General features: G+C 35.9%; 1 protein-coding gene across 1 annotated transcript in view; it reads left to right on the top strand.

Moving 5' to 3' along the window:
* Positions 1-14,061, top strand: part of TTC6 (tetratricopeptide repeat domain 6) — a 92,582-nt gene that overhangs the window by 68,054 nt on the left and 10,467 nt on the right. The window contains exons 11-12 of the mRNA XM_006835329.1: positions 1,456-1,608; positions 2,728-2,898. Of these exons, the coding sequence (XP_006835392.1) occupies positions 1,456-1,608; positions 2,728-2,898 (324 nt within the window). The remainder of the gene's footprint in view (positions 1-1,455; positions 1,609-2,727; positions 2,899-14,061) is intronic.

Below are 14,061 nucleotides of genomic sequence, written 5' to 3'. Positions count from 1 at the left end.
TACAAGGTTTCCGAGGGTGTAAATCTTTACGGGAGTAGAAAGCCTCATCTTTCTCCCGCGGAGCAGCTGGTAGTTTCGAACTGCTGACCTTCAGGCTCACAGCCCGATTCGTAACCACTACACTACCAGATATACATATACATATACATATATTTGGAGCTCTGGTAGCATAGTGGTTACGAATCGGGCTGTTAACCCCACAGATGTAGTAAATTTGATTTGTGTGTATTTCATCTGGTGAGTTCCATGTGTATAATCATCTTCCATGTTATTTAAAAATGGTATTTGCAATGAGTAAGTCATTGGACTTGCAAAATCCTAACATGCTCTCTTCATCATCATTTCAGTCACCAAGGCCATATTTTCCAACTATTGATCCATCCTCTTTGTTTCCATCCTTTGTGTTCCAATCATCAGTCATAATCTATGTATATAGATTACATGTTTGAACACTTTCAGAATGAAGCAATTGGTAGAATTCTTTGATTTCCTCATTACTGGCTTTAGTGGTTGGTGTGTAAATTTTGATAATAGGTGTATTAACTCATCTTCCTTGTAGGTGTATGGACGGTTTACTATCACAGATAGCTTTGTACTTCAAGATAGTATAAGTACTTTTAGTATAAGTACTCAGAGGTAATTAGCATTTCCCATGGATATGTGGTTGTGGTGGTGGTGATGTGCCATGGAGTCAGTTCTGACTCATAACGACCCTGTACAGGGTTTCTGAGGCTGTAAATCTTTACGGGAGCAGAAAGCCTCATCTTGCTCCCATGGAACAGCTGGTAGTTTTGAACTGCTGACCTTAGGGGTTGCAGCTTGTTGCTAAGTGCCATAGAGTCAATTCAGACACATGGTTATCCTGTATAGAGTTTCCCAGGAACAGCTGGTGAATTTAATCACCGACTTGCAGTTCAAACTAACCTTTCAGTCCATTGCTTATCCTACAACACCACACTAGGACTCCTGGGGATATTTAAAGTGGTTCTAAAATCCCATATGCTGGTAAGATTTATCAAAATATGCAATATACCATCAGTTCATTAATGTATTCAACATATATTCATTTTATTATGTAACAGACATTGAAGATTTAGTGCTAAAGAAGATAAACACAGTCGTTTCCTATATTGAAATTGCTGTAAACTTTGTGGCCACTGTCAGGAAAGCTTGTGTTTCTATAATTTTATATTGCCCAAAATTGGCGTAAGAGAAAACTGTTGACATTTAAAATTATTTTAATTAATAAAAATGTCGATGTAAGTACTCAGAGGTAATTAGTCAATTGAATGCACTCATAGTGTGACCTGCTTTCTTATTTAATATATATTCGATTTTGTATAATATAAACAAACCCTTACTAAAAGTTTTATTTGATTGAGTGAGTTAGAATCATAAACATTTGTCATGTTATGGATTAATTTCGTCTTTGTATAAATGAAAACATTATTTTAGGCCCAGGGAAAATTCCAGAGAGCTTGGAATCACTTTACCATTGCCCTGGAAATTGACCCAAAGAGTTACATAGCATATGAAGGAAGAGCTATGGTCTGTCTTCAGATGAGTCATAATTTTGCTGCAATTCAGGATATTAATGCTGCCATAAAGGTAAAAATCCACCTAGATTATGTTATCATTTGTGTAAATTAACATCAGTAAATAGTTCCAAGTAAGAAGTTCTCTATTTTTTTTGTTTAGTTATAATTCTGATGTAAATTTACATAGCAGATTAGAATTGCCATTTAACCATTTCTGTATACATTGTTCAGTGCAATGGTTACATTTTCCACAATGTGTTTCTCATCTTTGCTTTATGGTAAATATTGACCATTTGGTCTCAGATAGATGGTTACTTAAAGGAACACAGTTCCCTCCTGGGTGATATTATTTATTTTATGAGTACAGTCTATTATTTGGCTGAAAGGTGATCTCCAGGATGATGAGCATGTGCTTGATAGCTTTCTAAAGTGACTTGTGGAGAAAATTATTTTTAAAAGTGATTCATAGAGAAAAAGTTACTGTGGCTTGACAATTTTATAACCTAACTTATTTAAAATTTTTAAATATAATTCCTGCTAAGCACCCATTCCCTTCAGTACATGCATCTTATGGTCTCATGGAACATCAGTCATATTTTGTAGTACGAAATGAATGTACAACATAGAGTGATGTTCTAGTTTCGAAGCAACTAAAGGATCATGTATACCTTTATATTCTTTCTGTAGTGAAGTGGCAAATAAAAACCTCAAGTTTTATTTCAGTGACTGGAAGTCTTCCTCTTTTTTTTTATAGACTTGGATTTTTTGTTTTGTTTAGGTAGATTTGGGTAGCTATTGTAATGTTTCAGACAAGAAAAAGGAAAGAACTGAAAGATAATTGCTATCACATAGGGCAAATAACATGTTAGGCATTCAATTTAATTTCTTTTCTAGCTTAACATAAGTAAATAGACAAGATTTTTTCCTCCCCTGTGTCTATTTCTTGGAAAGGAATTGAGTAAAGCACCAAGATTAGTTGTCTTATTGCCACCAAATAAACAAAGTGTTGACATTGAACCAACTTTCTACTGAGTCCCTTCTCAAAACATTTGCTCTAATGGGGTTGTACCTGCACTATAAAATTACTATTTTCCCACAAGGTGGATTTCATAATGCTCAGTTTTGCAGACATGAAATCAGAGATAAGTATTATTCCCAGATGCCAAATACTCATACTATTATATTGCAGATCAATACTACGGCAGAATTCTTAACAAATCGTGGTGTGATTCATGAGTTTATGGGTCAACAACAGAATGCAATGGAAGACTATCAAGCAGCAATTTCCCTAAACCCCAAGTACTCCCTGGCTTACTTTAATGCAGGAAATATCTACTTTCACCACAGGCAATTTTCCCAGGTAACGTGTTTTCCTTAACATTTTTTTTTTTTTTGACATGACCTACTTTTCTTTGTTTTATATAGTTTAAAAATACAATTCTTACATCTCAATAGACTAATCGTTCATTAGCTCTGTTTTAAAAGAAGCAAAGTTCTCTTTCACAATAATGTCTATAGTTATTAGTTAAATGTTTACCCTTCTTTGAATTTGTTCTACTCATTATCATCAACTTTTGTCCAGTGAACATTCTTTTGGACTTCCTCAATGCTATCCTTCATTGCCTGCTTTCCGGTATGGAATTCTTTCCTTTCTCCCACTTAGCTCAATCTCAGACTTCTTTCAAGCCCCTCCTTTGTAATGTGGTTATTTTAATTTCTACTTAAAAAAAATATCAGTCAAACAGGAGTAACGAGACCTGGATTTAAATCTGGTTTTGTGTAAACCTAATGGGAATTAAGGGGCCCTGGTGGGGTACTTTAGGATCAGCATGGGATTGCTAACTACAATGTCAGCTGTTCAAACACACCAACCTTATACAGGGTTTCTATGAGTTGGTACTGACTTGATATCACTTAATAACAAAAATGGGAATACAGAGGGCTGGATTTTAATTGTGGTTTTGCGTGACTCCTTAACATCTTTGAATCTCAATTCATAATGTCTGAAATAAGTGTTGGATTTTTAAGAATATCAAGTTTTAAAGACTTTTTTGCATTGATAATATATTTACATGATGCAAATTCTTAAATTTTTTATCTTTGCTTTTTTATCTGTAGTCACGCTTTTGTTTTATTTTCCTTCAATGTATGTATACTCTGTCTACATTTTTGAGTCATACTCTTAGTCATTTATTGACAGCCTTTCATTTTTATTGTGGTGGCTTGTGTGTTTCTGTGATGCTGGAAGCTATGCCAATTGTATTTTAAATATCAGCAGGGTCATCCATGATGAATAGGTTTCAGTGGTGCTTTCAGACTAAGGTAGATTAGGAAGAAGGGGAGGCAGACCATTTCTGAATGGTTAGCCACTGAAAAATCTTAGAATAGCGGTAGAACATTGCCAGAAGATAAGCCTCTGAGGTTGCGGGCACTCAGAATATGATTGGGAAACAGCTGCTGTCCCAAAGTAGCTGTTGTTGTTGCAAGTGCCTTCGAGTCAGTTCTGACTCATAATGACCACCCTGTAAAGGGTTTCTAAGGAGTGACTGGTGAGTTTGAACCACCGACTTTGAGGTTCAAACCACCAACTTTGAGGTTCAAACCAACCTTGAAGTCAAGTGCTTATCCTACAGCACCACACCAGGGCTTCTCAAAGTAGAGCTGATCATAATGGCATGAATTGAGCTTCCAGGTGTTTCATTTGGACCTTCCAGTTGCTTCCAGCACCTTCATTTGCTGATGGGGCACAACTCAAAATAAATAAAATCTAGGACAATAGAAAGCTGTCAAAAATGAAACGGAATACGTAAAGCTTGATAACCTAAGCATTAGTGAACTGATTTTGACTATTTTTTGGTCAAAACTAGACCATTTGTGACTAGTTTTGACCAACTTTAATCAGATAATTATATAATTCACCATGCCAGGAACAACAAATTTAAGAGAAATGGCACCACAATCATCGTCATAAAGAACATTTCAAGATCTGTCTTGAAGTATAATGCATATGAGGTTATTGAAAATACCATGGCTTGGCTTAGGTATACTTTAGCCCTCCAACTGACACCTTTGCTCTTGAACACCTTAAAGAGATTTTATGTAGCAGATTTGCCTAATGCAATACGTTATTTTATTTCTTGACAGCTGCTTCCATGAGTGTTCATGTGGATTCAAGCAAAATGAAGTCTTTGACAATTTCACTGCAAGACCAATAACTTATTTGTTGCAAATGCCCCTTTTCAACAACATAAAAGATGACTATGCACATGAATTTCACCAGATAGAATACACAAGAAATAAATTGACTACATCTGTGGAAAGAGAGTATAGAGCTCAATATCATCAGCCAGAACAAGACCAGAGTCCAATTTTGGAAAAGACCATCAATTGCGCAAAGCAAATGCAGGCTGAAGATGAAGAAAATTAAAATAAGTTGACAAGAGACAAAATACTACCTTGAATAGATCACACTTGAATTTAGAGACCATCGCTAGAGCTGAGTTGATGCATTAGACACTAATGACTGAAACTAGAAGAGTTGTGGGATGACATCAAGAACATCATACCTAAAGAAAGCAGAAGGTTATTAAGACCAGAAAAGAAAAAGGCCAAATTGGATGTCAGAAGAGACTATGAAACTTCCTCTTGAGTGTGTTGTTGTTAAGTACAGTTGACTCCGTTCTGACTCATAGCAAGCCTATATAAGGTTTCTGAGGAGTTACTGATGAGTTTAAACCACTGACCTTGTGGTTCAAACCAACCTTGTAGTCCAGTTCTTTATCCCATAGTGCCACAAGAGGACTCTACACTCTACTGGAGTGTAGAGAAGCTAAAGTGACAGGAAGGAATGGTGAAGTAAAAGTGTTAAACAGAAATTTTCAAAGGGCAGCATGAGAAGACAAAGTAAAATATTAAAATAAAATTGTACAAAGACCTGAATTTAGAAAACCAAAAGGGAAGAGCTCACTCAGCATTTCTCAAGTTGAAAGAGCTGACGAAAAAAATTCATGCTTCAACTTGGGCTATTAAAAGGTTTCAATGGGCAAAGTATTGAATGATGCAGGAAACATCAGTCACTGTACCAAACAGAATTGAGTAAATGCTCAATCATTTCAACAGTTAGCACAGGACCAAGAATTGATGATATTGAAAGAAGAACTCCAAGCTACACTGAAGGAATTGTCAAAAAAACAAGTCTCCAGAAATTGACGGAATACAAATTGAAATGTTTCAACACACTGATATAGAACTAGACTCACGCACTCATCTATCCCAAGAAATTCAAAGGACAATTACCTGGCCAGACAATTGGTAGAGATCCATATTAGTTCCCATTCCAAAGAAAGATGATCCAACAGAATGCATAAATTATCAAACAATATCATTAATATCACATGCAAGTAAAAGTTTGCTGAAGATAATTCAAAGCTTGTCACAGCAGTACATAGTCAGTGAAGTGCTGAAAATTCAAGCTGGATTCAGAATGAATCCAGTAAAAGGAGGGATATCATTGCTAAAATCAAATGGATCTTGCCTAAAAGCAGACAATAGCAGAAAATATTTACTTGTGTAACATTGACTATGCAAAGACATTGAACTATGTGGATCATAACAAACTCTGAATAATATTGCAAATAATGGGTATTACAGAACACTTCATTATGCTCAAGAGGAAACTACTTAGATCAATAAACAGCCATTTAAACAGAACAATTGGATACTTAATGTTGTAAAATCAGGAAAGTTATGTACCAGGGTTGTAGTGTTTCAACATAATTATTTAATATGAATGCTGAGCAACTAATTTAAGAAGCAAGATTATATGAAGAAGAATGGCATCGGGATTGTAGAAAGACTCATTAACAACCTGAGATATGCAGATGCCACAGCCTTGCTTGCTGGAATACTTACTGATGAAGCTCAAAGACTGACGAAGCCTTCAGTATGTACTGTACTTCAAAGTAACGAAAACAAAAGTCTTCATGGCTGGACCAATAGATGACATCACGATAAATGGAGAAAAGATTGAAATTGTCAATCTTTGTTTGGATCCACAATCAACACTCATGTAAGTAGCTGTGAAGAAGTCAAAGGACATACTGCATTGGGCAAATCTGCAGAAGACCTCCTTAAAGGACCAAAGTACACCTAACGTAAGTCATGGTATTTTCAGTTGCCTCATATGTATGTGAAATTTGTACAATGAAAATGGAACACTGTATAAGAATTGATATATTTAAATTATGATGTTGGAAAATAATATTGAAAGTACCATGAAGTGTCAGAAGAAGAAACAAATCTGTCTTTGAAGTACAGCTAGAATGCTCTTTAGAAGCAAGGATGGTGAGACTTTATCTCACATTGTTTGGACACATTCTTAGTAGGAATCAGTTTTGGGAGAAGGACGTTATGCTTGGTAAAGAGGAGGGCCAGCAAAAAGTGGAAGACCCCTAATAAAATGGATGGACACAGAGGCAGCAACAATGGGCTCAAACATAGCAACATTTATGAGGATGTCATAGAACTGGACAGTGTTTCATTCAGTTGGGCCTAGGGTTGCTGTCAATCTGAACCAACTTGAAGGTACCTAACAACAAATTATTAAAGTGTGCATTTACTTTCATAAGTATAATCATGTATCACTTAATGCACATGTTCTGTGGAAATAGGTATTATTTGATTTGTGTGAACATCATATTATAAACAGGCACTCCCCAGATTATAAACAAATTTACTTCCTAACTCGATCTTTAAATCTAATTTGTATGTTAACTGGAACACTTAATTGCAGTTCATACCTAATATCAATTAGTCAAATGTTTGTTTTAGTACAAAGTACCCTTCTATACATAAAGAATTACATACACTTCCAGATACACTAAAACAATTTTAACATACTAATACAGCAATAATAATAATCGTTTGATGTACACTACAAAGTAGCACCAATTGTTAATACAGACCATTGAATTTATCTCAAATTTTTAATATAATAGGCTTTATGGGGGCTGGGGCCATGGATGTATGTGTGGTTGGATGTTGAGTAACTGGATGCATTTCGGTATCTCCTGTACTTTGGTCTGTGGTGGTGGTGGTTATGTGCCGTGGAGCTGAGTCCAACTCATAGTGACCCTGTATAGGGTTTCCAAGGCTTTATGGGAGCAGAAAGCTTCATCCTTCTCCCATAGTTTCCAAATATTTACAGGGTTTCCAAATCTTCACAGGAGCAGAAAGCTTCATCTTTCTCCTGCAGAACTGCTGGTAGTTTCGAACTGTTGACCCTAAGGTTAGCAGTCCGACTCATAACCACTACGCTGCCAGAGCTCCTTACTTTGGCCTGTAATGTTTTTATTATTGGTGTTTTCTCAAAATTCTGGTACTGTGATTTGAATTTCCCTGTTGACTGAAAAATAAACTGATAGACTGGAAAAATTATACGAAACAGTCAGAGAACTGACACCAATTCTACTTAAACTATTCCAGTATGTAGAAAAGGAAGAGATGTTCCCTAATTCATTCTATGAAGCCTGCATAACCCTGATATCAAAGGCAGAGGAAAACACCACTAAAAATAATTACAGAACAATATCCCATATGAATATAGATGCAAAAATCTCAGCAAAGTTTTAGCCAACAGAATGCAACAGCATATCAATAAAATGGTACATCATGATTAAGTGAGATTCATATCAGGGATTTAACATTAGAAAATCAATCAACATAATTCACTACATAAATAAAAAATAGGAAAAGGATCACATAATCATTTCCGTTGATATAGAAAAGGTATTAGATAAAATCCAGTACCCCTTCCTGATAAAAACTCTGAGCAATATTAAGTAGAAGGGAAATTCCTCAGCATAATTAAGAGTACATATGCAGACCTAGCAAGCAGCAGTAGTCTCAGTGGGGATATATTGAGAACATTCACTTTGAGAATGGACTGAGACAAGGAGGCCCTTTATCAATACTCTTATCATACTAGGAATCTTGACTAGAACAATAAGGTAAGAAAGGAAAATAAAGCGTATCCACATTGGAAAGGAAAAAGTGAAATTATCCTTATTAACAGGTGCCATGGTCTTACAGAAAATTCCAGTAACACCAGAAAAAAAATTACTGAAACAAACAGAAGGATTAATCATAGTGGCAGTGAACAGTCAAAACACAAAAGTCAGGTGTGTTTCTCTACACTAACAAGGAGGACTTTGATAATAATAACAAGGAAACAATATCATTTACAATAGTACCCCAAATAATAAAATACATCGGGATAAATCTTAAGTAGGGACATAAAGGATTTATATTTATATAAGGAAAACTAAAACATATATATATATATGTGCCATGTTATGTGCCATGGAGTTGGTTCCAACTCATAGCGACCCTATACAGGGTTTCCGAGGTTGTAAATCTTTACGGCAGCAGAAAGCCTCATCTTTCTCCCATGGAACAGCTGGTAGTTTCGAACTGCTGACCTTGCAGCTCGCAGCTCAATTCATAACCACTACGCTACCAGAGCTCCATATATATATATATAACTGATAAAAAACTCCATGCTCATAGATTGGAAGACTTAACATTATGAATGAGTCAATACTACCAAAAAATAATCTATGGATACAATACAGTCCCCAGCAAATCCCAATAACATTCTTTAATGAAATGGGAAAACTAATCTCCAATTTTATGTGGACCTGAAGGAGGCCTGAATAGATAAAGCAATATTGAAGAAGAAGAACAAAGTAGAAGGCCTCATACTTCTTGATCTCAACAGTTTCTATATAGCTACAGTAATCACAGCAGCCTCAATGACAAACACATAGACCAATGGAATAGAGCGGAGAACCCAGAATTAAATTCACCCATGTACAGGAAGTTGATCTTTAATAAAGGGCCCAAGTCCATTCAAGGGGAAAGAAACAATCTCTTTAACAAATTGTGCTGTCACAACTGGATACCCATATGCACAAAAATAAATCAGGATCCATACCTCACACCATGTACAAAACTAATTTAAAATGGATTAAAAACCTAAATGTTAAAGCTAAAACTATAAAGCTCCTGGAAGATAATTTGGGGTTAAAACTAGCCGAACTAATTTTCAGTATAAATAGCCTATCAAACGAAACTGAAAATCCATGAATGACAGAAGATAAATTAGATAACTGGGACCTCCTAAAAATTAAATACCTAAACTCATCAAAAGGCTTTAACCAGGAGAGTAATAGAGAATCTACAGACTGAGAAAAACTAATCTAGTCCTATTCTCTTGGTCCAACTGAAGTCCTGGATTGGTGTTGTGGTATAAAGCACTGGACTGGAAGGTTAGTGTGAACCACAAGGTCAGTGGTTCAAACTCCCCAGCCGTTCCTGGGAAGCCCTATAAAAGGTCACTGTAAATTGGAACTAACTCAATGGCATTTAACAATAGCAACGTTTACCTAGTCCAACTAGTGGTAACTCTACCCCTTTAGGCAAGGTAGGCAGCATTTTTCTGACTCTTGGGGTAGCAGATTTTCTGTCAGCTTTGGGCAGTGGCTCAGGCCCTATCCCTCTGGCACTCATAAATGACAGCCTCACACTCCAGAAGAACTGAGTTGGTGAAGATCTGACACTGAAATTTAGGAGCTCTTGTTCAACCCCTAGAAACCCCATAATGAAAGTCAAGGCTTGAATTTTTTCTTCAGTTTCCCCAGCTTGAGAAATGCTGAGTGTGTTCTTCCCTTTTTGGTTTTCTGACTCCAGATCTTTGTACATTTTGTTCTAATATTTGACTTTGTCTTCTTGAGCTGACCTTTGAAATTTTCTGTTTAGCTCTTGTACCTCCTTATTTCTTACATTTGCTTTCGCATCTCTACACTGGAGAGCAAGTTTCAGTGTCTCTTCTGACATCCATTTTGATCTTTTCCTTCTTTCTTGTCTTAATGACATTTTGGAGTTAAAGCACATTGAATTATTGCATTAGATCAAATGATCACGTCAAATCATATGTTGTTGGTAAGTGCTGATCCTATAGGAACCCATCTGATCATCTAATGGGGTTGATTGTATTCTATTAAATGCCGTTATGGAGGTGTTAACTAAAAATTATTGCTAAACCACTGAGAGTCTTGGCCCAGCCAAGTGAACAAACAAACAAACAAACAAACAAATGTAATGTTCACATGCTGCTATAACAGAAATACCACAGTGGGAGGCTCTAACAAACACATTTATTCTCTCAAAGTTTAGGATGCTTGAAGTCCAAATTCAGGAAGCCATCTCTAGGGGATGGCTTTCTCCCTCTTTGTGGGAAGGCCTTTGTCTCTTATTAACGTCTGTGGACCTGGCATCCTTTGGAGATCTCCATCCTACTTGGTATCAATCTTCCTCTAGGTCTAGGAGTATCTCAGCACAGGGACCCCAAACCCAAAGGAGACTTTGCTCCTAGATTTTCTTTCTTGGTGTTAGGTCCTTCTGCTTTCTTCTTTTTTCTTGTAAGAAAAAACGTAATGCACACCCTAGCATATCTCCCCATACGTAGGATCAAGGCTGTGACTTGAGTAAGGGTATTGCATCTCCTTACAACTGATTGATTATATAAATTCAAGTCAAGAGGGATGAATACTTCATTGCATAACTGCCAATTATGACCCAGCCAAGTTAACACACATATTTCGGGGACAAAAGTCAATCCATGACACAGAGTGTTTAAAATTTCCACATGGAAGACCTTCTATATTGCATAATTTGGAATTAATTGCCTTTTTAAAAAAAATTTTTGTGTGTGAATTAAATGATAGTTTACATTGGAGAATGGATTTTGCATTCCACCTATATCATATTCGGTTTCACTACAATGATTACAGTTCCCCTCCTTGCATCATCATTTAACAGTATTTGCTTCTATTTCCTCTGTTTGTTCTTTTGTTTGTTTTTTGGGGATGTACAAAAAAACACTCAGGAATACATAATCATTTAAACAACCAAAGAGCACATTCTACAAGCCTGCCTCCTGGCCGCCTGCACACAGCCTTTCTCTTTCCATGAGTCTAGAGTCATCAGGTGCTCCATCTCTCCATGTCCTCATCTCTGCCTCTATCTCTGGTGTCACTGTTTCTCTGGTTAGTGTCCCATATTCTGCTTATGCTCTTCTCCTGTGATGGGCCTAGGGTCCTCTGTTCCTGGAGTGTAAGATTAACTACTCCCCCCTTTATGTTATAAAACTTCTACCTTTACAGTTGTGACAATCACAGTTAGTTATGATAACAATTACTAATGAATCAAAAGAATCGTATCCCCATCTCCTTTCACCAGACCATCTGGACAAGACAAAAACTATTCAGTGGGGATTCTACCTTCCCCCACACACACTGAAACTATGCTCCCTCTTGAGAATTTTAAGCCAGCCACTTCATGTCTTTACAACTCCCCCCATTTTAGGTAGCCAATGTCTAAGTTGCCCATCTCTATCAACATTGAAATTCATTGCCTTTTAAAGTTGTCACATGTATGTCAGGAGCACGATGGCTCCATACAATAAACATTGGACTGCAAACCACAAGGTCCCAAGGTACAAGGTTCAAGTCCACCAGTTGTTCCATAGGAGAAAAATGAGACTTTCTGCTCTCTTGAAGATTTAAAGCCTCAGAAACCTATACAGGGTGGCTATTTAACAACAACAACCTCCTTAATTATGTTTTAAATTAATCTTTATTTATGTTTTTCACTTGATTTGTCTTGGTCTGAGATGAATTTATTAAGATATTCTATCATTAGTATGCTCCTATGTATGTCTCCTTTTATCTTTTCTATTTTTTGCTTTATTAAAATTGCTGCTACATTATGTATCCATACCTATCATATATACATTGTGAACTGTAGCTTTTAGCAGTATAAATAACCTTCTTTGTTTCTTTTAATGCTTTTTGAAATAAATTTTACTTTTATTTGATATCAAGATTATACTGCTGGTTTATTCTGGTTTTCTTTTGTCTGGTATCCTTTGTAATGTTTAATTTCCTCCATTTTAGATGTCTCTTTTTTTAATCGTATAAAGTTGGATTTGTTTTAAGTGTCAATTTGAAAAATGTTTCTTTTTTAATAAGCAAACTAAACCTATTAATTTTGATAGGATCAATATGTTTGGTTTTAGTTTTGTTATTATATATTATGTTTACTATTTGTGTCTATTTTTAAAAGCAATTTACCTTGTGATCTGTTTGCTTATATTTGTTTAAAAAAATTCCTGATATTTAGGAAGGTTTGCAGTTTTTACAATGAAAAACAATTAAATTTACTCTGTAGCCCTCTCTTTCCTTAATTCTTCCTCTCATCCATTATTTCTTAAAATTTTTTGTTATTGTATTATTATTAAATACTCTTGAGCTCATTTTGCCGTATGTTGTGTAAGTTTTACTTTTAACCTTCTCTCCCTGTTCTTCTTCCATCTTATTGTGTTTTATTATTCCTACATTGCCAGAGGATTTAATATTTACATACATTTTTGTTATCTTTATTGCCCCTTTAAGTCTTAGTTTTTCAGTTAAATATATTCAATTCTCATTACCAGGCTTTCTGTGAAAGTTCCTCTTCCTCCAGCCATTTCTGAGTTGTTTGTATTTAGCCCTCTAGAAGAGGCCTGAGTAGGGGTTTCAAGAATTGTATTCCTTGAATTATTGCATATTCATAGCTGTTTACCTATAGCGTTTGTACCCTAAAGACAACAAATCTGGATTTATACTTCTTTGCTTACTTTTTCTTTCCTTGTGTATCTTGTAATTATTGTTCTGCTATTTTCCACTATCATGTGCTGTTGTCAAGAAGTCTGATGTCAAACTGAAATTTTCTCTGTTAGGCTAAGCATTCTTTTTGCCAGAAATATCAAAGTTTATTGTTATTTTTTATGTAAAAACTTTTACAAAGCAATGACTTAGAGTTGTCAATTTTATCACATATATAGTATATATTTTCTATATGTAGGTTTCAGGAAAGTGTCATTGAATTATTTTCTTAATGCTTCATTATTTTGATTTTTTTCATTGTCAACACATTGGATTGTGAACCACAGGTTTGTCAGTTCAAACCCACCAGTTGCTCTGCAGGAGAAAGATGAGGCTTTCTGCTCCTTGAAGATTTAAAGCCTTGTTGTTGCTGTTGTTGTTGTTAGGTGCCATTGAGTTGGTACCGACTCATAGTGATCTTATGCACAGCAGAACGAAACACTGCCTGATCCTGGACCAACCTCACTACTGTTGCCACACTAGAGTTCATCAGTGCTGCCAGTAGGCCAGTCCATCTTGTTGGGAGTTTTCCTCTTTTTCTCTGACCTTCCACCTTATCAAACATGATATGCTTCTCCAGTGACTGGTCCCTCTTGACAATATGTCCAAAGTGTGAGAGACACAGTTTGGCCATCTTGACCTCCAAGGAGAACTCTAGCTCTACTTATTCTAAAACAGATCTATTGGTTCTTTTGGCAGCCCATGAAACTTTCAATATTCTCCTCCAACACCATAACTCAAAAGCATCAATTCTTCTA

Source organism: Chrysochloris asiatica, unplaced genomic scaffold, assembly GCF_000296735.1.
Source record: "Chrysochloris asiatica unplaced genomic scaffold, ChrAsi1.0 scaffold00017, whole genome shotgun sequence".
NCBI lineage: Eukaryota > Metazoa > Chordata > Mammalia > Afrosoricida > Chrysochloridae > Chrysochloris > Chrysochloris asiatica.
The sequence above is the reverse complement of the archived record's forward strand: the minus strand, read 5'-3'. Positions and strand labels throughout refer to the sequence as shown.